The sequence below is a fragment of the Silene latifolia genome, chromosome X, assembly GCF_048544455.1.
Source record: "Silene latifolia isolate original U9 population chromosome X, ASM4854445v1, whole genome shotgun sequence".
Classification (NCBI taxonomy): Eukaryota; Viridiplantae; Streptophyta; class Magnoliopsida; order Caryophyllales; family Caryophyllaceae; genus Silene; species Silene latifolia.
This window is the reverse complement of record NC_133537.1, coordinates 14498423-14523825: the sequence shown is the minus strand read 5'-3', so window position 1 is coordinate 14523825 and position 25403 is coordinate 14498423. Positions and strand designations below refer to the sequence as shown.

Genomic DNA, 25403 nt, shown 5'->3' with positions numbered 1-25403 from the left:
CATTTAATCTCATGTAATGAAGTTGCACGTCGACCATTATTAGAAAACCGTATGATTAAAATGGGAAGGAATGAAAAGGACGGAAGGAGTAAAGAAGGCTCATAATGGGCCCATGGATAGGCAAGAAGAGGCCTGAAAATGATAGCTGCGGTGGAAAATGGGTGCTTGCCCGTATAAAGTTGGATCGCATGCAACTTTAAGCCCACATAAAGATAACTTTGGTTTTAACTTTGTCCATCACTTTTTATATTCAAGATTATCAATTGTAGATATCAGTAAATCTTGATTACTAATTGGCTTATGATTGTCCTTAAACATTGCATAACTGTTAATTTGACAGTTACAGTTTATGTTTAAGATAAAATATCGAAATATCTCCCATTGGGATATTTAAGGTAGTGCCTGTCAATTTAGCAGGGTCTATCCTCAGGTTCTGTGTATATGGAGTAAAAGTTAGGATTTTCCTACTTTCATCTGATCTAAAATGTTTCAATAAAAACATCAGTGTAGATATTTCGAAACTCCGATGTTACATTGGTCATATAGATAATTACAATCAGAGTGTCAAATCACCATCTTACAGGCTAAATGGGGTCTTGCCATACCAAGTCCTATGATTCTCGTTAAAGAACACCGATTCCAATTCCAAATTCAGTATATGATGTTTGGTAAGGGACAAGGCTAAATGGGGTCTTGCCATAACAATCCTCTGTTTTACAAGGCAATCATAGTTTACATAAAACTCCGAAGCTAAAACAAAACGCGACATAATTTAAAATCATGTACACACTTTACTGAGTAAGGTAGACATTAAACTTAAGGACTGTCTCCAATCCATCAGTCTCGTGCTGAGCAACAGGAAGTGTTTTCACAAGGGCAAATCCCTTGGCACTCACATATTTCCCGGTCCCACCCATAACTGCAACCAAAGACTCGGAAACAGATGTCTGATGCACCCCAAAGAAGTTGAGGCTGTCAACGTAGCCAGTAGCCACCTTCTTGGAACATTGTTGTGAAAGCCATTGTCTGGGTCTTCCCATCAACCGAGCTGTACACATAATACCCTTGGGCCCGGCCAATCATGCTTGAACTAAGGTCATGGCTTTCAGTCAACTCGTTGTCAATTGCTATCATTGTCCCGAACATGAGCTGTTGCAGGGAGGTCTGTGCAGAGAGCTGAGCACCATTCACACCTGGAAATCCGTACCCTCCTACGAAGTTGTTGTTGTTGTTGTTACCATTGTTTTGCATTACATTTGGGTTGACACCACCAAGCCCGGTAAGGAAAAGAACATTGTTGTTGTTGATGATGCCGTTGTTGCCATTGTTTTGTGGGAGCCCATTACTTGTGGGAAGGACAGCACCGTTAGGCTTAGCAAAAGGGACCTGGCCATTTACAGCAGGGTTTGTCACAATGCCTGTGATAGCTTTGGCTGAAGGGTTTGTCCCACCTAGAATGTCGTGCATAAAAAAGGTTAAATCAGGGTGGGCACCATCTGGTACAACACTTGCACCGGCTCCAGCTCCAACACCAGCAGCGCCCCCCATTAGAGACAGTACTTGCACCACAAGCCCCGTCATCTGGTGAAACACTTCCACCGGCTCCACCACCAGAGACTGTAGCAGCACCAGAGGCTCCACCACCAGTGGTATTGGCAGAAGCAGAACCAGAAGCCCCACCACCGTTTGTGGTGGCAGTACCAGAACCGAAAGCCCCACCACCATTGATAGTGGCAGTACCAGAAGCCCCTCCACCACTGATGGCAGCAGTACCAGAAGACCCACTCACAGGGGCAACAGCATCATCATCAACTGGGCCGTATGGCTCGGGGACAGGAGAGATTGTTTCATCGAGGATTCGAGCTGAGGTGGCAAAATGTAATAAGTAAGGCTAGGGTAAGATGAAAGATTTGGGACTTGATGGAGATTGCCATTGGTGATTTTAAAATTAGTGCTGTAATTAGAAGAGGTGCTTGTTAATCAGGCTTGCTTTGGAGATTGGATGATGAAAGTGAGACTGTACATTCGAGTTTATATAAAGAAGCTAAGAACTAGAAAAGCCGAAAGAATAATAAGATGGAGTTGATAGAGTGGAGTAGTTGCTCTTCTATGCATTCAATATCTGGTGAATTGGTTAGAACTGGGAAATCTAAACCTCAAAATGCCAACTGCTAAACACACCAACTCATCAATCATTATTCATTGTTATCATCAAAAAATGTAAGGGACAAAGGAGTACTTGGGAAGTTCTTGTAAAGTAAAATTACGGGTTGCTGCTTCTCAAAACCTATGAATGGACCGAAGAAAGTTCACTTACAAGCGCATTAGTATCATCACTAACAGCACAGACATCACCAACCATAGATTCCCAAGTTTCAAGTTGACATCTCATATTCCTCTTTTCCATTTCTTCCAAAAGGAAACAAGCCTCATCCAACTTCCCATCCCTCAGCAACCCCGATACTAAAGTATTAAAGCTTTCCAAACGAGGGCAATGACGACTCATAAGCATTGCATGAAGAATACTCAAACTCCTCTCATATTCGCCAACTCGGCAAAACCCATCAACCAACATCCTATACGTCGCTGCATTAGGCTCACATCCTTTCATTTGCATATCGATTAGCACCTTATAACCCTCCTCAACTCTACCTTCCTTACACAAAAAGTTCACCAATATATTATAAATCACAACATCCGCATTAAGCTTCTTTTTCTTCCTCATTTCAAGAATAAAACTTTTTGCTTCATCAAGTTTTCCTTTTCGAGCAAGATCCGTAACCAAAACCCCCAAATTCACAATCTTTGGTTTACACGCTCTATACTCCATATCAAACATCATCTTCTTCGCTTCACCATACTTCCCCAAAGAACACAACCCTTCCATCAAGCATACGTAACTGCATTCGGATGCCTCCCTTTCTTAATCATATCATCAAGCAACTTAATTCCCTTCTCCACATCACCCTTCCTACACAAAAACCCAATCAAACTGTTATAACTCACAACACTAGGCTCAATTTCTCTCTCAAGCATTTCATCAAACACTTTCCACGCATTACCCAAATCATCTCTCCCTAACCAACCCTTCATCATCACATTATACGAAACCGAATTCAGCCGAAAACCCAGCTCCTTACTCCTCCCAAACAAACACTCAGCATCAGAAAATCGACAATTATCGACAAGCAAATTAAGCAAAGTATTAAACGACACCAAACTCCGTTGACAATTAAACTTGGGCATATCATAAAACAACTTAATCGCCTTATCAACTAAACCGCATTTCGCATAATGCTGCATTAATCCAATAAACAACGATTCACTGCAACGAACATTCCGACGATTGATAAGATTAAGAAGATTATCGATAAGATGGAAGCTTCTAGAACGAGCTAGTTTATATAGAAGACAAGAGTAAGAAGGGTAATCATGTTTGATACCCATTTTACTGTAGTCGTGGAGAAGAGAGAGAGCTTCATCTGGGTTATCCAGTTGCTTCACATCAGTAATGAAGGGTATGGGTATCGGTTTCGGTTTGCGTCGTTTCGGCCGTGGATCGTCAACTCGAGTCCGAGTCTGAGTCAAGTATGGGTGCGTGTCCGGGGATGGAGTCTTGCACGGGTGGTTAATTTTCGGATTTGGGTGAGAAGTAATGGTGGTTTGAGGGCGCGGAACTTGAACATGATGTGTGTTATGTACTTATGTGTGTGTGACTCTGAGGAGGCAAGACATTTTAAGTGTTTTAATCAAGTTCTCAAGTTCGTTAAATGGGCGGGAGTTTTACAGTCGTGGGTTGGGTCAGTCTGAGTCGGGTTTGGGCATGGGTCTTGAGACTTGACTCGAGGCTATGAGGGTAGTAGTTTACTCTTATCAACTCCGGAATTTAACACGAAAAATAGAACTCCGTTTTAAGACAAAGCGCTAGAAACTATTGATAATTGGATGATGAGTCGGAGACGGTGGTGCCATGGTGGCGATGACTAATTTAGTTTCCCTTAGATGATAATTAATCCGTATGTTAATTAGCTCATATGAGAATAACTGAACAAGTGAAAAGCCAACCGGGCAACAGGGCCAATGCTCTTACGGAGTACAGACTACCGAGTATATGTTAAAGATCAGACAGAGTTGTGGAAAGAAGGTTTTTTTTTTTTTTTTTTTTTTGCAGCTGTGAAAAATAGTTCTTTTACAGATGGCAAACGAAATTGTGCGTTGTCACGAAATTGTGGAAAGAAGATTATGATTCATAAATAAGCAAACGAATAAAACTGTGAAGGCAAGAATCATATTGATAAAAACTCTTTATTATATACTAACACGAAGTTATTAAACTTCTCCGTAACACTTAAGAATCCATGTATAAACTAAAGAAACCAGCAGATGAATGCTGGTTTAGAATGCACACATTATTTATTTATTAGCTAATTGCAGTACCATAAGACTGCTAAATCCTAGATAATAGTTTCTAATATTATTTTCAGTCTCTCTAATTTGGAGGGAAGAAGATGGCATCAGAAGTCCTCTTTGATCGAAACTGCTTCTCCACATCTGTAGGCACATTGAAAGCTGCCTCCAGCACCTCTGACGACAACGCCTTCCACACTGAAGTCCTCCCTGCCAAGTGTGTGAACACCGGGCTGCCATAACATCAAACAAGCATATATTAATCAGTCATACATAAATCAGAATTATAATGAGTCGCTTTGAAGCGAAACTAATATGCGAGAATCCTTACTCAGGGGTAGAAATGATGGAGAACCAGTGCATGCCATCATTGTCAGCAATCTTCGAAACAACAAAGAACCTTGGCACAATGAACAAATCTCCCGCCTTTAGAGTCGTTTCCAAGACCCTTTTGCCATCGACCCCAACGACTTGGACACGTCCACTTCCCCTTAGAATGTAAGTAACTTGAAGGGCAGAATCACAAGAAAACCCGGGAGAGCACATCGACTTTCCATCAATCCTAACAAGATCAGCTCCTAGACCAACCTCCCCGACCAAAGGCAAGTTCTTAGTGTTCAACACCACCACTCTTCCACCATTCTTGATATCAACATCCAATGGCGCTTCCAAACAATTCAATGCCATACCCTCACGGTGCTCCTTCTTAGGCTCAGGCATTTTGTGAGACGCAGATAGCTGGACAATGCCGTTTCCTGATTGCTTGCTAACCAAGTTCTGGACTACATCTTCTGGCAAGTCCCATGCTCGGCTCACAAACTCAGTCGAGAACCCATTAAATATTCCATTAGTGCCGGTAAGGAAAAAGTCAGTAAATTGGCCGGCTTTGTGTCCCTTAGAGGTGTCACCCAAGAAGAGAACAGTTAATTCGGTGTCTACCTTGTTGTACCACCAGGTAACAACACCGAATGGAAGAGCAATTGTATCTCCCTCCTTGATCTCAATCACCTTCTCCTCTTTCTCGGGAAGGACAATCCCGGCTACTCCTTGTCCTAAAGGAATCCAAAATCAAAACTTTAATATCACATTATTAACCATTAAGGCATACTACATCCATATTATGTACACAGTTTATGACAAAGTCGTTTCCGAATTCCAAACAAAGCGATTTGAGTCAATTTACATGTTTAGGCCTTAAAGGTAAGATTATTGGTAGCCTTGAGACACTTTGGCAAGTTTTTAAGTTGAGTCTTGATTTAAGACTTTAGGTGAGTCTTGACCCCACTTTTAAAGGAAATTATCCAATGAGTAGATCACATGTGTCATTTCTTTTTGTTTTTTTTTTAAATTTGTAAAAAAAATGGAGTGAAATGGAAAAGTAGAATCTGAGCTAAGTCTACCGATAGACTGACTAGACTGACTGATAGAATCTGAGGTAGGTCTAAGCAATATAAAAATAATAAAAGTCTGGCATAATCTCACCCTTAATAATAGATTGGCATAATCTCACCCTTAATAATAGATTAAGGGAGGTACACCAATTCGGGGCCCTTTTCATTCTTTGAAGTCAATGCGATTTCTTTACAAGATGAAAGCACAATAATTCCATGATCAATCAAGGAAACAAAGTAGAATTGCATGAAACAAACGATCTAAAAGACTAAAATCAAAGATTATTAAACTAACAACAATTCATAAAGTTGATCAATGCCAAGATGCCACCAAAAAAATCTCTCGTTTTTTCAACACACCCGAAAAGCTAGTTACAAAAATGATCCGTTTTACAAACTTCTTATGTAAAACCGTCTTAACACAAGAATCTATATATCAATCAGTGATCAACAAATATAACACAACTACAAAAGAATTAATCTTGAAACTATGAAGCATTAAAAGAAAACAAATCCAAAGCATTATCCCTCTTTTGTTACAGAGATAAAAAATGCAATTACAGTATAACTAAGGAACATATAACTAACCCTCACAACGAATGCAAATGTTTTGTACCAAAAAAAAATGAATACAAAAGGTAAACAAAAGACTGAGACGGAAAAAACAACAAAGATACGATAGAGTGAAGAAAAGAAGATACCTTGAAGAACATAAGCAACCTTGGAAGAATCGGAATAACGAGGAAGAGCAAAACCATTTTTATTGAGAGAAAGTTTAGCAGCACCAATATTACCATTCTTAAGCATTGGTAATTCATTGGGGCACCAACTATAGTAGGACCCACCTTCTCCTCCGTAAACTTTTTTTGCTACCTTTGGTGTTAGATCAAGCTCCATCTTTCTTTCTTTTGATTTCTTTGAATTTCTTTTGAATATTTTATTTGCTTGAGGTTGAGAATATTTGTGAGAAAAAGGAGAGAATTGAGGGGTGTATTTATAGTATTGAGGAATTTAGGGATATAGAGTTTGCATGGAATTAAACTTCGTTTGTGAATTGTGATTTGGATTTATTTTTATCCGGATTTTGTGAAGAATAGGTTAAGGATATTAGAATGGATTAGTGTTTGGATAATATTTCCACAATTATATTAGATTAATCGGAGTCCTATGATTAACAAAACTCGAAAATTAGACTCCAGTAAAAGAATTAGTGCCAGTAAAAATATAGGATATCGAATTAGTGCCCTTTTCATTAAGCTCTTGTATATAATCCTTACAGTTATGATCTACGGAATGTTATTGCAAAATTTTTTTATTTATTATTGAGTATTAGTTTAGGCTTCATTTGGAAAATAATACTGAAGAGTGAAGATGTTATCCTATTGGATAAATTGAATTAAGATAAAATTAGATAATGCTATAGCAATTTAGGTTCTAGGGTTATAGTGCAGATAGAAAAGTTGAATTATGAGGAGAAGATATCCCCGCACAAATACGCAATAGAAAGGAATTCCGGATGATCTGCATGTCAGTCGTTCTTGTTTGTTTAATGTATTATTTTTGGTGTAAAAGAATTTATAAAAATATTTTTTTAGTGTAAAGAAAGTCATAAAGACGATTTTACATCTTATACTAAAAACATTTTTCATATGGATTTTTGTCAAAAGGTACCTAATATTTAGGTCACTTTGTACACAGGCAACTAACATTATTTTTTTTGCCCAAAAGTACCTAAAGTTTAGATGTCATTTGTTAATAAATACCAAGTAATGTTTTCTGTCAAAGAAAGTTAATTTTGGGGTTTGAGTGTTTGACTTGACGGAAAAAATGTGATTTATTTTACTCTCCTTAATCCCTTTCTTCAAGGTGATTAATCACACAATTTAAATCTAGTAATAAGAGTTGATATATAAGATATTATATAGCTGGAGAGGGGGAGAAAGAGTTAAATTATGTGATTAATTACTAATTAGTCTTAAAGAAAGGGATTAAGGAGAGTAAAATAAATCACATTTTTCCATCGAGTCAAACCTCAAAGTCAATTTTTTTTTACTGAAAACGTTAATTGGTACTTGTTAACAAATGACATAAACTTTAGGTACTTTAGGGCAAAAAAAATAATGTTAGGTACTTACGTGCAAAGTGACTTAAATATTAGGTACCTTCTGACAAAAAAAACTCTTTTCATATTGACTAATTTGAGCGATGTGAGGAATATCATTTTTCAATCCATTTACTCATTCTCATTTGTGACGGACATATTCGTCGCAGACTTACAACGAGTCAAGTACTATTCATGTGGATAGATAAGACAAAAGCAGAGTTCCTGGAGAGTAGCAATCTGTTTTGTCTTATCTACTCACATAGATAGTACTTGACCCGTCGCAAGCTTGTAATTATACCAAATAAGAGATAACATGAGAAGAAGGTGCTTAATGAGAGATAAAATACATGCAAACCCAACGTGCACATGCGTCAGCTGCTGTTTGTGCAACCAAACAAACGATATTAATGTCAAAATGGGCCTCTCAAGCGTACAACTACTACAATTAATTGCTTTAATATCCCAAGCCGTCACCAAGTGATATCGAGCTTTGGATACGAAGGCCTTATTCAGAAACAAGAATTTCTGGGATTGTCATTTTGAGTGCCAAGCCTCAGTATCACCCTCTCGGGCCTCTCCTTATAAATCATTCAATACTACATGTTGTACGTAAGAGTATGGCAACGTGTTAGACGGATATTGTGATCGATATGATCACAATATTTTCCTCACTGATATTGCCTATTCTTATGGTAACAATATTATCTTATGATATTTTAGTTCCTTATTTCTAGTAATTTGTTACCTCCTTTGTAATATTTATAGGCTAAGAAGTGGAATGAATATACAACACAATTTCTACCCTATTCCTTTCTCTGATGCGTTCTCTGCTTCTAAATACTAACATGGTATCAGGCCAATTTTTCTTCTAAAAACAAAAATCCACACAAATTATATCTTCTTCATCTCCTTGCCATGACTGGTGGAGATGCTACTTCTCAATCGGGAAACACGACTCCTCGGATTGATCCTTTGTCTCCGTTTTATCTCGGTTCCGGAGACCTTCCAAACCTCAAACTTTCCACTGTTCTCTTGAATACTTACAATTATGATGATTGGAGTCGTTCTATGCGAATGACACTCAAATCTCGTCGCAAGTTTGGCTTTTGTGACAGGACTGTCGAAAAGCCGACTGATAATTTTCTCCTCGGGCAATGGGAGGTGATTCATTGCACTATTGTTTCCTGGCTTCGCGCTACGATTGATCCGTCGGTCCTCGAAAGCGTGCCATATGTCGAGGATGCCGCTGCTATGTGGGGCGATTTAGCGGAGCGATTTGCCGTGGTTGATGGTACGTCTATTCACACTTTGAAATCTGATCTTAGTGACTGTCGACAAAAGAAAGGTATGTCCGTCACTGAATATTACGGTAAATTAAAATCGATTTGGGATGCTATTTCCATACATGAACCCCCTTTTGCTTGTAAGTGTGGAAAATGCACTTGTGATATTGCTACTAAAGCGATTAAACGCCTTGACAATGAACGACTTCACCAATTTTTTATGGGACTTGATCGTAGTTTATACGGCCCTATCCGTAATCAACAATTTCAACTTGTCCCACTGCCTTCTCTTAATCGCGGCTATCATGTCGTGCTTCAGGCAGAGCGCTTACTTCTTAGTGACTCACCCTCTCCTGATGTGAATGAAGTCTCTGCCTTCGCGGTCTCGGGTCCTTCACGTACCCCTGCGGACTGGAAAGCTCTTCGTGAACGCGAGAAATCGGAACGTCGAAAAATATTTTGCACTCACTGTCAGGTTAATGGTCATGACATCAAATCTTGTTTTATTAGACTTAATAAATTCCCGGATTGGTGGGGCAGTAGACCTCGAACTTTGGCCGAATTACGAAGTCGTAAGGGTATGAGTCCAGTGCGGGTTCAGCCGATCGCCCGGTGGCTCGGGTTTTGGGGCCGGCTCTCAAGGAGAAGGCGTGGTTCATGCCAATGCCCTTCAATCAGTATCCTCGGACCGGTTATCGGGTATGTCTGTTTCTTGGATTATAGATACGGGTGCATCTAACCATGTAACAGGTGATTTATCTATATTTGCGGATTGTATGGTCATTCCTCCACGAGCTGTTGGCTTGCCTAATGGGAAGCGGATTTTGGCTTCCAAAATGGGCACCGTTTGCATAAATGATCATATTACTTTGCGCCGGGTTCTTTTTGTTCCTCATTTAACTTGTAATTTAATTTCCGTTTCTCAATTAACGGAGGATAATGACTATGTTTTGCAATTTACTAAAGATCGTTGTCTTATTCAGGACCGTACCTTGAGGAAGATGATTGGAGTCGGTGAGCTTCGGGATGGACTGTTTTTCTTGGCACCGCCCACTTTTACTATGGTGAACACTGTGAATTTGGTTGGTTCTTACGAGTTGTGGCATCGACGGCTTGGCCATCCGGGTGCTCATGTGGTTCAACATATTCCTTTAGCTTCTTCCATTTCCGTTAATAAAAGCTTAGTTTGTGATGTTTGTCATCTTGCTAAGCAAACTCGTGCAAGTTTTTCTTTAAGTGACAATATTGCTTCCGGAATTTTTGATTTGATACATTGTGACCTTTGGGGTCCTTATCGTACTATTTCTACTTGTGGAGCTAAGTATTTTCTTACTCTTGTGGATGATTGTTCTCGTTCCGTATGGGTATATTTATTACTTGCTAAGACGGAGGTTACCACTATGTTCATGCATTTTTTATCCATGGTTCGTACACATTCTCGAAACAGTCAAGGTGGTTCGTAGTGACAATGGGAATGAATTTAATCACATGGCTACTTATTTTTTGGAGCAGGGGATTCAATTCCAAACATCTTGCGTCGGCACACCCCAACAAAATGGGCGTGTTGAACGTAAACATCGGCATATACTCAATGTTGCACGAGCCTTACTGTTTCAAGGTAACCTTCCTAAGCAATTTTGGGGTGAATGCGTTCTCACTTCGGCATATTTGATCAATCGTACACCCTCTAAACTTCTTGGCAATAAAACCCCATATGAAATTCTCTTCGGCATTCCTCCATCATACCATAATTTACGGGTCTTTGGGTGCATTTGTTTCGTACATAATCAAAAAACTCAAGGCGATAAATTTGAACATCGGAGTCGGAAATGTATCTTTATTGGTTATCCACATAATCAAAAAGGTTGGAAGGTTTATGATATAGAAACAGGCAAAATTACTGTGTCTCGTGATGTTCAATTTTATGAAGACTTATTTCATTTTCCTGCTCCGGAAAATACGTTATCTTCCCCTGAGTCACCTTCTTTTGTTTTCGAAGATGAGCCACCCATACTTGACCCTGTTGTACCCGACAATCCCGAACCTACCGAGCCCATTCTTGGGTCAGCCACGGGTCCTACACCAGGTGAGGAGTTGTTGGATACAGCTGCTACTCCGGATCATCTTACTGCCACGATCCCTTCACCTGTTCCGGATGTTGGCCGCGGACACCGAATTAAATTTCCAAATTCTCGTTTGCAAGGTTACGTCCTCGATTCAATAAACAGTCCATCTCCTCCCGACTCACCGGAATCTCCTTCATCTCCCTCAGGTACGCCATATACTCTAGCTAATTATGTTACTTGTCAAAAATTTTCCCCTCGACATATTAATTTTTTGGCTGCTATAACCACGGGGGTCGAGCCCGCTTCTTTTAAAATTGCTTTGCAAGATGACGGGTGGTGTCGGGCTATGCAAGATGAAATCGATGCCCTTGAACAAAATGGTACTTGGGAATTAGCTACTTTACCTCCTGATAAAAAAGCTTTGGGGTGTCGTTGGGTTTATAAGATAAAATATAAATCCGACGGTTCCGTTGAAAGATTGAAGGCACGACTTGTTGTTTTCGGAAATCACCAAGTTGAGGGCCTTGATTATGGAGAAACTTTTGCTCCTGTTGTAAAGATGGTCACCGTCAGAACTTTTCTCGCCGTTGCCGCTGTTAAAAAATGGGAGCTGCATCAAATGGATGTGCATAACACATTCTTACACGGTGATTTAAATGAAGAAGTCTATATGAAACTCCCTCCGGGTTTTAGTCGAGGTCATGATGGGAAGGTATGCCGCCTTAAAAAATCTTTATACGGTCTTCGTCAGGCACCCCGGTGTTGGTTCGCAAAACTCGCAGGGGCCTTGCGCCAATATGGTTTCCGCCAGTCTTACTCGGATTACTCCTTATTCTCTTACTCCCTTCACACGACTTGTATTCATGTTTTAATTTATGTGGACGATCTTGTTATTGCGGGTAACGACACCTCTGCTATCTCGTCTTTCAAAGAATATTTGAGTCGTTGTTTCAAAATGAAGGATTTGGGGACCTTGAAATATTTTCTCGGTCTCGAGGTGGCGCGTAGTAAGGACGGTATTTTCCTTAATCAACGCAAGTATATACTGGATATTCTTACTGAAACCGGGTTATTAGGGGCAAAACCGGCTTCCACTCCCATGCTCCTTGATCACAAGCTTAGTGTCTCGGCCAGTCCATTGTTAAGCGAGCCGGAGCGTTATCGACGATTGGTTGGCCGGCTGGTTTATTTAGCTGTTACACGGCCAGACCTATCATTTTCTGTCCATATTCTTTCTCAATATCTTCAGCAGCCTCGTGAAGCTCACATGGAGGCTGCATTGCGTGTGGTTCGCTACCTTAAAGGGAGTCCAGGCCAAGGCATATTGCTTAGTTCGACCAGTCCTCTTACCATCACGGGTTGGTGTGATTCGGACTATGGCGCATGTCCGTTAACAAGAAGATCTGTCACGGGCTGGTTTGTTTTTCTTGGCGACTCTCCCGTTTCTTGGAAGACTAAGAAACAGCACACGGTCTCTCTATCTTCGTCTGAAGCAGAATATCGCTCCATAGCCGCTATCGTGTGCGAATTAAAGTGGTTGAAAGGCTTGTTAGCTTGCTTGGATGTTCCCATCTCGTTTCCTGTGCAATTGTTTTGTGATAATCAATCCGCGATACATTTGTCTCAAAATCCGGTCCTCCATGAACGCACAAAACATATTGAAATTGACTGTCATTTTGTTCGGGATGCTATCACGGAAGGCCTTGTTAAGCCAGCGCATGTTCCTACAAACGAGCAAGTCGCTGATATCTTTACCAAACCCTTGGGTGTTCGACAATTCCACTACTTACTTCGCAAACTGGGCATTATTGATCCCCATGCTCCAGTTTGAGGGGGGGTGTTAGACGGATATTGTGATCGATATGATCACAATATTTTCCTCACTGATATTGCCTATTCTTATGGTAACAATATTATCTTATGATATTTTAGTTCCTTATTTCTAGTAATTTGTTACCTCCTTTGTAATATTTATAGGCTAAGAAGTGGAATGAATATACAACACAATTTCTACCCTATTCCTTTCTCTGATGCGTTCTCTGCTTCTAAATACTAACACAACGAGACTCGGTACCGTCCGATGATATTTCATTTTTCATTTCGATAGGATTACGATCAGCTGATAAAAAGAACGACACAAGGGAACCATCGGTAGAACCCTAAAAATGTCCTCGAGAGTTTCTTACAAACACCCACGACAAAATTTTATTACATACAAATCAGCCAATTTAGAGGCACTACAAGCCTACAAGGGTTCCGAGGAGTGTTAGAATAATTAATAATATTCATATGGCCTATGTGTTTCGGGTTTTAATAAAAGTTAGGTTTATATTAATGTAACGAGACTTTAATATAAAAGACGGTATCGTGATGGATCGGTCCCCATTAATGTAATTAAAGTCCGGGAATTATTATTCCCTCTTACCTTACCCTAATAAGTCGTCTTTCACGAAAAGGTACGAACGGTTTTGTTTTTGCGAAAAGGTACGTAACCCATCATATATATATGATAGGATACAGTAAGAAAATGATAATTATAATTCATCATGACAAAAACAAACATACGTACATTAGAAGAAAAGTGAAAGAGTGCAAAGACAGTTCTTTCTCCATCATCAAGAAACATAAAGGAAAGGGTTAAGGAGGAGAATCAATCGTCTTATACTTCTTATTAAATTAATTGCGTCTGTAAGACATGGACCAAGGTTAGTCCTTTATTCCGTCTATTGATTGTATTAGGGTTGAATTAATTCAAATCTATATTGTATCTTGGGACTGATTTCATTATTGAAATCGTAAAGTTAATCTTACATTTGGTATCAGAGCCAATATAGATTTGTTTGATTTACCCGAAAAGTTCTTGCATATCGAAAAGTTGCATACTACACGAAGTACTTGCCTTTCATTTTGTTTAATAAGGAGTCGTTTGGTTCACCATAGGAAGATAGAATTCCCAGGAAGATTAAATTCATATGAACTTGAAAATCATGTGAATTGTATAAATGTTGTTTGGTTGGATGTAGGAACTTCAATTCATGTGGGAATTTCCACTTACCTAGGGGGGTTAGGTAAGTGACTTTCTACATCATGTAGGAATTGAAGTTCCATAGGAAGTTCCACTTCCCATGAATTGGGCAACCAAACAAGACTTAATTTAGCTACTTCCCATGATTTTCCAATTCCCATGAATCTAAAAGGCAACCAAACAACCCCTAAGAAACTTGGACACTTCAAGAAGGATTGTCCTAAAAGGAAGGCATGGTTCGAAAAGAAAGGTAAACATTATAGTTTTGTTTGATTTGAATCAAATCTTATAGAAGTACCTAATAATACTTGGTGGTTAGATTCTGGTGCAACTACTCATATTTCTCACATTAAACAGGGATATCGTATGATCCATCCCATAAGAGGAGCTGAACAGTTTGTATCTATGGGAAACAGGATGAAAGCACGCATTGAGGGCATTGGGACTTACAGATTAATCTTAAACACTGGTTGTCATATAGATCTTACAGATTGTCTCTATGTACCCGATTGTGCTAGAAATCTTGTATCATTAAGTAAATTGGATAATTTAGGTTTTAATTTTAAGTTTGGACATGGTGTATTTTTTATGTACCGTAATGAATACTTTTATGGTAGTGGTACTTTGATTGATTCACTTTATAGGTTCAATCTTGATGTTAAATTTTCCGATTCCCTATTTTATTCTTGAAAGTCAAGGTATTAAACGTAGTGAATCGAATGAAAAATCAGCTTACTTGTGGCATCAAAGGCTAGGTCACATATCCAAAGAAAGGTTAACGAGGTTGGAAAAAGATGAAATTCTACCTCAATTGGATTTTAGTGATTTAGATGTGTGTGTAGACTGCATTAAAGGTAAGCGGACTAAACATACAAAAAGAAATCGCCTACAAGGAGCTCTCAACTTTTAGAAATTATACACACCGATATTTGTGGACCTTTTGACACTCCATCTTGGAGTGGTGAAAAGTACTTTATCACTTTTATAGATGATTTCTCGCGGTATGGTTTCACTTATTTGTTGCATGAAAAGGCTCATTCCGTGGATGTCCTTGAGATATTCATAAATGAGGTGGAAAAGCAGCTAGAAAAGAAATTGAAGATTGTGAGATCGGATAGATATGGAAGGTTTACTGAAAATGGACAATGTCCTGGTCCATTTGCAAAGTTACTTGAAAGTAGGGGTATTTGTGCACAATATACAATGCCCTAGACACCTCAAATGAAATCTGTTCTTTGAAAGGCGGAACCGTACTTTAATGGAAATGGTTAGGAGCATGTTAAGTAACTGTTCTTTACCTCTTTCATTATGGATTTATGCATTAAAGACTGCAACCTATGTTTTAAACCGTGTTCCTAGTAAAGCAGTTTCTAAGACTCCTTATGAACTATGGACGGGAAGGAAACCGAGTTTAAGACATTTTCGAGTTTGGGGTTGCCCAACTGAAGTAAGGTTGTATAACCCAAATGAAAAGAAGCTAGATCCTAGGACAGTCAGTGGTTATTTCATTGGTTATCCTGAAAAGTCAAAGGGGTATAGATTTTACTGTCCTAATCACAGTACGAGAATAGTAGAGACTGGAAATGCTAGATTCATTGAGAACGGTCAAACTAGTGGGAGCATTGAACCACGAAAAGTGGACATTAAAGAAATTCAGGTTGAAGTTTCTTCTCCTGAAGTTGCACGTGAAATTGTTGTACCAATCGTGTCTTCACAGTTAAATGACATAATGGGATAACAACGAAATGAAGTGCAAGACCCACAAAATGACAATAACAATGATGATCAAGTCACAATTCAAGGGGAGAATAATATGTCACGTGAACAGTCAAGGCAACCTGTAAGGCGAAGAAGGGTAGTCAATGTTCCACAGGAACAATTAAGACGATCTATAAGAGAAAGAAGAACAGCCATCCCAGATGACTACGAGACATATAACGTTGAATGTGACTTGAGTATTAGTGAGGATCCAGTATCATTCCATAAGGCCATAGAAAGTGACTGAAAAGTGGTTAATTGCCATGAAAGAGGAGATGAAATATATGGATGACAACAAAGTATGGGACTTAGTAGTGTTACCTGAGGGTTCTAAGGCTGTTGGGTCGAAATGGGTCTATAAGACCAAAAGGGACTCTAAAGGTAACATTGAAAGGTATAAGGCTCGACTTATTGCCAAAGGTTTTACTCAGAAAGATGGTATTGACTATAAAGAAACTTTCTCTCCGGTGTCAAAGAAAGATTCTTTAAGAATTGTCTTGGCTTTGGTAGCTCATTATGATCTAGAGCTTCACCAAATGGATGTAAAGACCGCTTTTCTAAACGGTGAGCTTGAGGAAGAAGTATATATGGACCAACCTGAGGGATTTGCATCCCCGGGTAATGAAGATAAGGTGTGTAGGCTGAGGAAGTCGATATATGGACTAAAACAAGCTTCTAGACAATGGTATTTAAAGTTTAATGATACCATCACGTCATGTGGATTTGTAGAGATTACCGTTGATCGGTGTATCTACATTAAGATCAGTGGGAGCAGATTTGTTATTTTAGTCTTATATGTTGACGATATTTTGCTAGCTGCGAATGATCTAGGCATGTTGCATGATGTAAAGAAATATCTATCTAAAAACTTTGAAATGAAATATATGGGTGAGGCATCCTATGTGATCGGAATTGAAATTTTCCGTGATAGGTCACAAGGATTGTTAGGGTTGTCTCAGAAAGCTTACATTGACAAAGTTTTAGAGAGATATAGAATGAATGAATGCTCCGCAGGGATAGTTCCTATACAAAAAGGGGACAAATTTAGTAAAATGCAATGTCCCCGTAATGAACTGGAACGAAAAGAAATGGAGAGAATTCCCTATGCATCTGTGGTTGGGAGGTTGAACTATGTTGAGACTTGTACTCGACCGGGATATCGCTTTCTTTGTTGGAATGTTAGTGGTACCAAAGTAATCCCGGGATGGACCACTGGAAAGCTGCGAAGAAGGTCCTTAGGTACTTACAAGGCACTAAGGAGCTCATGCTTACTTATAGGAGATCCGATCATCTTGAGGTGATTGGTTATTGATTGATTATGCTTGGGATCGTTGATAGTAGAAAATCAACATTTGACTACTTGTTCCTTTTAGGCTGAAGGGCGAGATCATGGAAAAGTGGGAAGCAGTCTGTCATTGCTACTTCTACTATGGAAGCCGAATTTGTGGCATGCTTTGAGGCCACTATTCATGCATTGTGGTTGCGAAACTTTATCTCGGGACTTGGGATTGTCGATAGTATTGCTAAGCCGCTGAGAATTTATTGTGACAATTCTGCAGCCGTCTTCTCCTCTATGAACGATAAATACTCCAAGGGTGCTAAACACATGGAATTAAAGTTTTTATCGGTCAAAGAGGAGGCATGTAAAGAAAGAGTGTCATTTGAGCATATAAGAACGGATAAAATGGTGGCAGATCCATTAACTAAGGGATTACCACCCAAGGCGTTCATTGGCCATGTAGAACGCATGGGTCTTGTATCAAAGGCCTTGTTATTATAAAGTTAATATGCTTGTAATAGATATGACATCTAGAATTCACTTATAGTATTGTTTCTGTTATAATAGACATGTTAATCATTATAGTATATGTATACATTACAGTTATTAGATTACATGTGCCTAATTGTGAGAATTAATGTTCTTCACAAATTAAAGTTTTACCTAGATTTGGAATTGATTTGTGATACATGGAAGGAATCATGTCGATTAGTAAATGACGTGTGACCGCCATGATCCAATTAGTTCTATTTCGATTAAGGATATGAAAGTTAGTGACTTTAACATGAAAGTGCACATTATAGTTATTAAACCATTAAGTCAACACAAAGGCCAAGTGGGAGAATGTTAGAATAATTAATAATATTCATATGGCCTATGTATTTCGGGTTTTAATAAAAGTTAAGTTCATATTAATGTAACGAGACTTTAATATAAAAGACGGTATCGTGATGGATCGGTCCCGATTAATGTAATTAAAGTCCGGGAATTATTATTCCCTCTTACCTTACCCTAATAAGTCGTCTTTCACGAAAAGGTACGAACGGTTTTGTTTTTGCGAAAAGGTACGTAACCCATCATATATATATGATAGGATATAGTAAGAAAATGATAATTATAATTCATCATGACAAAAACAAACATACGTACATTAGAAGAAAAGTGAAAGAGTGCAAAGACAGTTTCTTCTCCATCATCAAGAAACATAAAGGAAAAGGTTAAGGAGGAGAATCAATCGTCTTATACTTCTTATTGAATTGATTGCGTCTGTAAGACATGGACCAATGTTAGTCCTTTATTCCGTCTATTGATTGTATTAGGGTTGAATTAATTCAAATCTATATTGTATCTTGGGATTGATTTCATTATTGAAATCGTAAAGTTAATCTTACAAGGAGTACTTGAGTATATCATTGGCTAGTGGGGGTAAGCTAAAAAATGAGCGGGATGGAGAGAGTAATTTGGTAGCAACAAATAATACGTCTATATTCTATTTCCCTTAGGATAAACACTTGCCAAGAGACATAACTGCATAAGATAATCAAGCTAAGATAAGATAAAATACAAATGGGGCGCTAAAGCCAGCTCAATTAACAAATAACAACCTTCCTAATTATCAATTAAGTCATCTGGCCTCTACTACTAATAAACTAGCCTAATTGGTCGGTAGAGCGACGACTTAGATCAATCATTGATCTACTCATCACTAATAATTTTGGCCGGCTATCAAAACGACTCTCCTCCGTTTGATCAACATCTATGCCACGTGTCAAGACGGGAATGATTCCGAGGTCCAAAATATTAGCAAAGCTCAAACTGGACATCAACATCATGCACAGCTCTAATGACATAATTCCACGTTTTTGTCCTTAAAAAAATGCTAATTTGGTTCCGAAAGCCCTCTATATGGTAGGGGTATATAAGAGAGACTGAACTGTGGGTTGTGCATCAGATAGCCTAAGAACAATAAGCAAAAGTAACTGCCTTCAAGTCTATAAAGGTGAGTATAAGCTTAGTGTGACAAGCTTCCTTGCTATCTTAAGAATGGCGGTCCCCAGAATAGATGTTGGCTCAGCCGCGGAGGTTACTCACCCATCAACATTCAAGGCTGCATTGGCTGAGTTCATCTCCATGCTCATTTTTGTTTTTGCTGGACAAGGCTCTGGCATGGCTTTTGGTAAGTTGCTCGAACTATTCAACTTTCCTCAAGTACATGTGTTGGACAATTTACACACACACACACTCGTGTTAGGCACTTGTTGCGAAGTTCAGGCAACTTAGTACATACCCTCTCTATTTTAGTCAATAAGCCCCATTCTTCGATCCATAATTTCACCTATGCCTAAGAGGTTCTTCTAATACTCCTATATATGTTTTTCGGTAAAAAGTAAATAAATTTCTCACCATATCCACCAAAAGCGACTCCAGAAAGAACGACAAATAATTAGGACCATAGAAACTTACTAATGAATATGGTATTTTTCTTGGTGATCAGGCAAGCTCACAGATAATGGTGCCGCAACCCCAGCTGGACTGGTAGCAGCAGCATTGTCTCATGGATTCGCACTCTTTGTAGCCGTCTCGGTTGGTGCTAACATTTCAGGTGGACACGTAAACCCTGCTGTCACCTTTGGTGCTTTGCTTGGAGGTAAAATCTCCTTTGTCAAGGCTATCTTCTACTGGATTGCCCAGTGCCTTGGTGCCGTGATTGCTTGCCTCCTCCTGAAATTCGCCACTGGTGGACTGGTATGTACTCCTTCCATGTCAGTACAAACAAATCCTTTCATGTTCCTCCTCGAGTTCACCCCTTGAGTTGCTCGTAAACTAATTGTATTGGATTTCAATTCCATTACTGCAGCCAACATCAGCATTTGCTCTATCCTCAGGAGTAACCGTCTGGAATGCTCTTGTTTTCGAGATCGTTATGACCTTTGGACTTGTCTACACTGTCTATGCCACTGCTGTGGACCCTAAGAAGGGTGACATCGGCATCATTGCTCCCTTGGCCATCGGTCTCATTGTTGGGGCCAACATCCTGGCTGGAGGTGCCTTTGATGGTGCATCCATGAACCCTGCTGTCTCCTTTGGCCCAGCTGTTGTCAGCTGGACCTGGGCCAACCACTGGGTCTACTGGCTCGGCCCATTCGTCGGTGCTGCTATCGCCGCTCTCCTCTACCATATTGTCTTCATTCAGTCAGACAGTGACTATGAAGAGCTTCCCTCCTCAGCCCGTTAAAAGTACCCACCCTTTTTAACCCAACTACAAGATTTATTGTTGTTCGAAAGCCCTTGGGTGTACATGTCCCAAAATTCTCCTTGTTTGATTGTTTCTTGGACGTTTGTTTGCGTGTATTCAACTGTGAATTGTAATTTTTAATTTCCCCCATTTCCTATTTCCTACTTCAATGAATAGCTATTTGTTTACTGTTACTTTGCTCGGGAAATTTATATAGATGAATAATGATCATAATTCATTTACACTAGTTAGTAGTTACTGCCATGAACGACTTTTTTTCTATCTAAACCAGTGAAATCTTGCGACAAATTTGGTTCAAACATCAGGACGCAAGTTGCTGCAGGCATTGCTCATCACATAAAGTTTAATGAAAGAAACAACATCAAATAGTAATACGCAGAGGTGTGAAAAAATTACTAATCATAAAAGGCACAACTGTTGGTAATTGGATTGTAGTCCCTAGTTAACCTAGTATCAGCATTACAGGACGCATATAAAATAGAGAAATCATCGATAATGGATCCAATGTGAAATCTGAAAGGTGGAACATGCATACAAACCTTCAATGTCTCTTCACATCATGACGTGCACGCAGCTTGGACTCTCTTTGCTTCAGTAAATGCATATAAAGCTTCAACCAAAGAAATGGATAGCAAACGAGTATTGCCTAACAAAATAGTTCAATGTCAAATTAGTTTTCGTCATATAAATCATGTATAGAAAACTAAACAGATAGGCGATAGCTAGTTTAGTCATAAGATGAGTCAAGTACACGAGTCTTCACGACATGAAGATCAAATGAGTTTCCAACCACAACAACAAGGACACTCCAAGAAAGGCTGACTACTGCGGTTATACGATTCATCTGCGTGACATCACCACATGGCTAAACATACATTAGCCGATAAGTCATGTTTAGCCTGCCATGCTTAACACTGTTCAAGTTCAATTCCAAAACGCTTGTCCAATCCCAATATAAAACCAGGCCAGATGTGAAAGGGCTCATGGGCGGGACGGCTCAAGAATAGCTCTATGCAGAAATGGAATTTTCTGAATGCAAGATTGACATGATGCACCAAAAATATGATATGTTACCTGAACAACAGTGCTATAAGTAAAAGGCAGGGCACTGAATAAGTCTCCGTAGAGGTCTTTATTCTTTATGTATGGAAGTGCACAGTACATGAGCCACACTGCAAAACATCAATTGACAATCATTTATACACATTAAAGCAAACAAAATGACTATTCATATACAAAATAGAGCGCGTAGCCTGCACATTTTTTTAAATATCGAAAACTGCTTGAATTCAGCAAACTTACTTTCACCAGCAAGTCCCGAAGGATATATAGGGATGAAGGCTGTATACCTGAGATATTAAGTATTTGAAAACAAGGTACAAAAAAAAAAAGAAATTAGCTACCCTTCTCCGTTCATCTATCTGCTGTAAGAAGACTAGATAGTTCAAGTAAGCAAACCTTATAAAGGTAGACCAACACGGACAATTTCCGATGCAGTACAGAGAATAGTATGAGTACCTAACAAACTGCACCCATTTTTGACCAAATGAAATCAACCATAAAGATAAAGAATTTCTTCTGTAGGATGCACGAGTAGAAAGCATTTCTCTCTAAATTCATAGTCCGGAGAGAACAGACGAAAATGGCAAACCAGAAGTTGGTGCCAATACATAGGTGATAGGTCAACAGCAAATGATCAGTAATACATTTGAAACAAGGGGAATCCAGAAGCATTCAAATTATAGTTCATTTAACTGTTCAAAGATATATCCTTTTCATTTGAATTTTAGATTCATAAATTTACGTTTCTTTTGCAGTCAAGGGAGGTATGCTAGCTGCCAGTATCAAATCCAGCAGCAAACTAACTTCAATTAATTCGAGCACTGCATACAGCATACTAATTCCTCACCTTATCATAGCTAGAGAAAATGTGTAAAGAAACTGGATAATCAGAACTCGATTCTTTTACCACGCTCCTCCTTTTTCAAATGGTGGTTCAAACACCAAATAATTAACTATTCACACCATATATACACTTTTTATTTTTTTTAATAATACTTAGAAATGCGAAGGTTCAAAGGTTCACATAATCACATGGAGATCAACTACTGGCGTTTATAGGTCGTAATTTCACATAATAAAACAGACACTGGATTGAAGATGACAATCTATACTGGTGCAACGGCATAGTTTTCTACCTCGTAAATCTACTTTTCACAAAGGTGGGAGGTAAAGCAACCATATAGTAATGCATGATGAATATTGAATAGTGTGCCCAACTTTGAGAGAATATGGTTCGTTACTTTTTGGGGAATCTAACCGATACCAGATGCAAATAGCACCAAAAATTCAAGATAAACTGATAACTACTTCCAAAGTTTAATGTTATAACACTCTAGTTTAGAAATCCTTAAAAACTGGTTCCCGCGTGGACTTTAGCTTAGTTACTGTTGTGATTAAGAAATGCCTTCTTAATTAGGGTACTCTTCAAGCTTCAGATCAACAAGATAATTCCCTCATTTTAATGTAATTTCAAACAGGTTAGGATTCGACTTTAAGGGGAGGGGTCGAAAAATTCAAGTTGGGGCGAACTACTAATGTAATAGAGTAAACTAGAAAAAAAATTAATCGAATATTTCAAGAAAAAGTTTCAATTTTTCCAATGTTCAGCGGGAGGGACCGGCCCTGCTATCCCCTGTCTGGCTCCGCCACTGATTTCAAGTGGCCCAATCTAGAATACAAAATGACACTGTAAACCCCAACATAATTAATACGACATGAGAACCTCGATTACTATTCATAAACCATTGTGTTCAGTTATCTGCACACAATGAATCTACTGATAAGTGAGGAACAAATAAAGGCAAGCGAAAGCAACTCACTTCACCAATACACCAGCCAAAGAAAGTTGTGAAAATGGATGGTGATTCTTGCACCTGCAAAGATCAAAGATAGCAGGAACAAACAGTCATAAACTCCTATGATAAAAATTTACAATAATGAGAATGTAAAAATTGGGAGGCATTCAAAAACTCAAACCTCGTTAATGTTCCGAATAATTGCCAAAAGGTAATGAGATTTTCCTCCCCATTGCAACAGAGGAAGCAACACTCCACTTGGGACAATACCTTCATTCCCCGCCATAAGATATAAATAACATCATCAACAAGAATCACAACAATCTAAAACTATAAACACATACCCCCCACAAGCTACTTAATGTGACAAGCCACAATTATTTGGATTGTAGATCTGGTTGGATTCAATTATAGTGGCATGTTTGCAACATAATGCATTTGCTGACCATGGGGCCGCACACACCTATAAAAGACTGGGTCCGTCACTGGCTTGAATTAATTTTAAATAATTTACTTATTACTCCGTAAATGCAATAATTAATTTTAAATAATTTACTTATTACTCCGTAAATGCAATAATTAAATCCCACATAGTACTGATACATGCGAATAATTACGACAAAAGTGATACTTGCTTGCATAACTAAATTCACTACATGCAGACCAATTCAGCATTGCAGGAGTAGTATGACTATAAGCAATGTTATTTACACAAATTAAAACATAATACAGTTGTAGTAGTACAGTGTTAATTACTTAATTTCAACGTGATTAAGAAAAATAACTAAGACAAAATTAGTAAATTGTGGGATGACTTACCCAATGCCCCATGGATAACTTCCAAGAACGCAACTTTTTGCAACAAACCTAATTAACCCACGAAAAATCAGGTAATTAGAAAACATGCCCATAAATCTTGCTTAAAACCGTCTTAAGTTAAGACCTCTCAAGAGTCAAGAGTCAAGACCCTCCTTTTATTGTTGCTTATTAAAATTGGTTGTCAGTGTCGTCTTAACTTAGAACGGTCTTAACTAAGAATTTGTGTTAAAGAAAGAAGGTAAAGAGATTGAACAGCTTACAAACAAGGTCACCAGAAGAGGCATAAGCTCCATTGAAGGACTTGGTAGCTAAGAAGCCTACTATAATTCTATAAAATGCCACTGCCCTAAATCATATAACAATGAGGTTATAAATTGCATATAATTTGTATGTGCTGCTAATTAATCACAATAAATTTCAGGAATAAATTCAGTGGTAGCCTGAGGAAAGAAAATTTCGAAATTTTTTTAACTTTCTTCAATTAATCAATTTGGCCTAATAACATTTAACCGTTTGCCCCCGCTAAGTTTAAATCCTGCTATTCCCTAATAATAATGTAAAGAGAAGAGCAGAAATGTACTAACCAGCCAATGGCTTGAGCAGAGTTGTATATGAAGAGATATAAGTTTGATAGTCCACGCATTTGAGAAGTTGCTGCCATTGGTGCCAAGCTTTGAAGAATGGTTCCTAAATCCTAATTATTCACCTTTCAAGTTTCAACAATACGGAGTAGTTGCATTGCTAATTGAAGCTGCCTCATTCACATTTACTTCTCTGTAGTACGAAGTACAGTATTGTCCCATCCTCCTCGTACTCCGCAATATATTCGTTCCATTTTTCTATTTTCTTACTCGTTTGAGTTCAAGTTTACAATTATTTTTTTCACAAAATCTCATTGAAGATGGGGCGATATCCGTCACAAGGATATTGTTTCCTCTCATAAAATACCCATTGAGAGGTGAGTGGGAAGCACATGGGATGCTCCACCTTGTCCCCTCTCCCTTTTTGTGAGAGATCTTCAGCTTGTGACGAGATTAGCCCGTCACAAGCAAGACGCTTTATTTTTTTTATAGTAAAAAAACGGAATTACTCTTTCACATACAAGTTTTACTCTTTCACATACATTTTAGCACAAAATTTCCACAAACCATCCTCCC

General features: G+C 38.7%; 4 protein-coding genes and 2 pseudogenes across 4 annotated transcripts; 2 read left to right on the top strand and 4 right to left on the bottom strand.

The window, feature by feature from the left end:
• Positions 1-641: 641 nt before the first annotated feature.
• LOC141622984 (dirigent protein 25-like) lies at positions 642-1725 on the bottom strand (annotated as a pseudogene).
• LOC141616910 (small ribosomal subunit protein mL103 (rPPR7)-like) lies at positions 642-3972 on the bottom strand (annotated as a pseudogene).
• Positions 3973-4291: 319 nt separating this feature from the next.
• LOC141622983 (glutelin type-D 1-like) lies at positions 4292-6781 on the bottom strand. Its single transcript, XM_074439016.1, has 3 exons — positions 6500-6781; positions 4739-5459; positions 4292-4640 (listed from the first exon to the last, which is right to left on the bottom strand). The coding sequence occupies exons 1-3, from the start codon at positions 6693-6695 to the stop codon at positions 4490-4492; spliced, it is 1068 nt and encodes a 355-aa protein (XP_074295117.1). The 5' UTR covers positions 6696-6781; the 3' UTR covers positions 4292-4489.
• A 1940-nt stretch (positions 6782-8721) lies between these two features.
• LOC141621241 (uncharacterized) lies at positions 8722-10515 on the top strand. Its single transcript, XM_074437888.1, has 2 exons — positions 8722-9884; positions 10169-10515. Exons 1-2 carry the CDS (start codon positions 8818-8820, stop codon positions 10179-10181), a joined length of 1080 nt encoding a protein of 359 aa, XP_074293989.1. The 5' UTR covers positions 8722-8817; the 3' UTR covers positions 10182-10515.
• An 8630-nt stretch (positions 10516-19145) lies between these two features.
• On the top strand, positions 19146-20736 carry LOC141622980 (aquaporin TIP1-2-like). The gene is made up of 3 exons (XM_074439014.1): positions 19146-19489; positions 19808-20058; positions 20171-20736. The coding sequence occupies exons 1-3, from the start codon at positions 19357-19359 to the stop codon at positions 20546-20548; spliced, it is 762 nt and encodes a 253-aa protein (XP_074295115.1). The 5' UTR covers positions 19146-19356; the 3' UTR covers positions 20549-20736.
• A 217-nt stretch (positions 20737-20953) lies between these two features.
• Positions 20954-25049, bottom strand: LOC141622982 (uncharacterized). The gene is made up of 9 exons (XM_074439015.1): positions 24831-25049; positions 24507-24592; positions 24247-24294; positions 23609-23697; positions 23452-23505; positions 22028-22095; positions 21872-21918; positions 21644-21741; positions 20954-21215 (listed from the first exon to the last, which is right to left on the bottom strand). Exons 1-9 carry the CDS (start codon positions 24905-24907, stop codon positions 21111-21113), a joined length of 672 nt encoding a protein of 223 aa, XP_074295116.1. The 5' UTR covers positions 24908-25049; the 3' UTR covers positions 20954-21110.
• Positions 25050-25403: the final 354 nt, after the last annotated feature.

Excerpts from the sequence above, each read along its gene's own strand:
- LOC141622983 (XM_074439016.1), bottom strand. The coding sequence starts at position 6,695 with ATGGAGCTTGATCTAACACCAAAGGTAGCAAAAAAAGTTTACGGAGGA. Across the intron at positions 5,460-6,499 it reads GGTTGCTTATGTTCTTCAAG|GACAAGGAGTAGCCGGGATT; the intron begins GTATCTTCTTTT and ends GGATTCCTTTAG. Across the intron at positions 4,641-4,738 it reads TCCATCATTTCTACCCCTGA|CCCGGTGTTCACACACTTGG; the intron begins GTAAGGATTCTC and ends ATGTTATGGCAG.
- LOC141621241 (XM_074437888.1), top strand. The coding sequence starts at position 8,818 with ATGACTGGTGGAGATGCTACTTCTCAATCGGGAAACACGACTCCTCGG.
- LOC141622980 (XM_074439014.1), top strand. The coding sequence starts at position 19,357 with ATGGCGGTCCCCAGAATAGATGTTGGCTCAGCCGCGGAGGTTACTCAC. Across the intron at positions 19,490-19,807 it reads AGGCTCTGGCATGGCTTTTG|GCAAGCTCACAGATAATGGT; the intron begins GTAAGTTGCTCG and ends CTTGGTGATCAG. Across the intron at positions 20,059-20,170 it reads AATTCGCCACTGGTGGACTG|CCAACATCAGCATTTGCTCT; the intron begins GTATGTACTCCT and ends CCATTACTGCAG.
- LOC141622982 (XM_074439015.1), bottom strand. The coding sequence starts at position 24,907 with ATGGCAGCAACTTCTCAAATGCGTGGACTATCAAACTTATATCTCTTC. Across the intron at positions 24,295-24,506 it reads CTCTTCTGGTGACCTTGTTT|GTTTGTTGCAAAAAGTTGCG; the intron begins GTAAGCTGTTCA and ends TGGGTTAATTAG. Across the intron at positions 22,096-23,451 it reads TTGGCTGGTGTATTGGTGAA|TTTGTTAGGTACTCATACTA; the intron begins GTGAGTTGCTTT and ends AAATGGGTGCAG.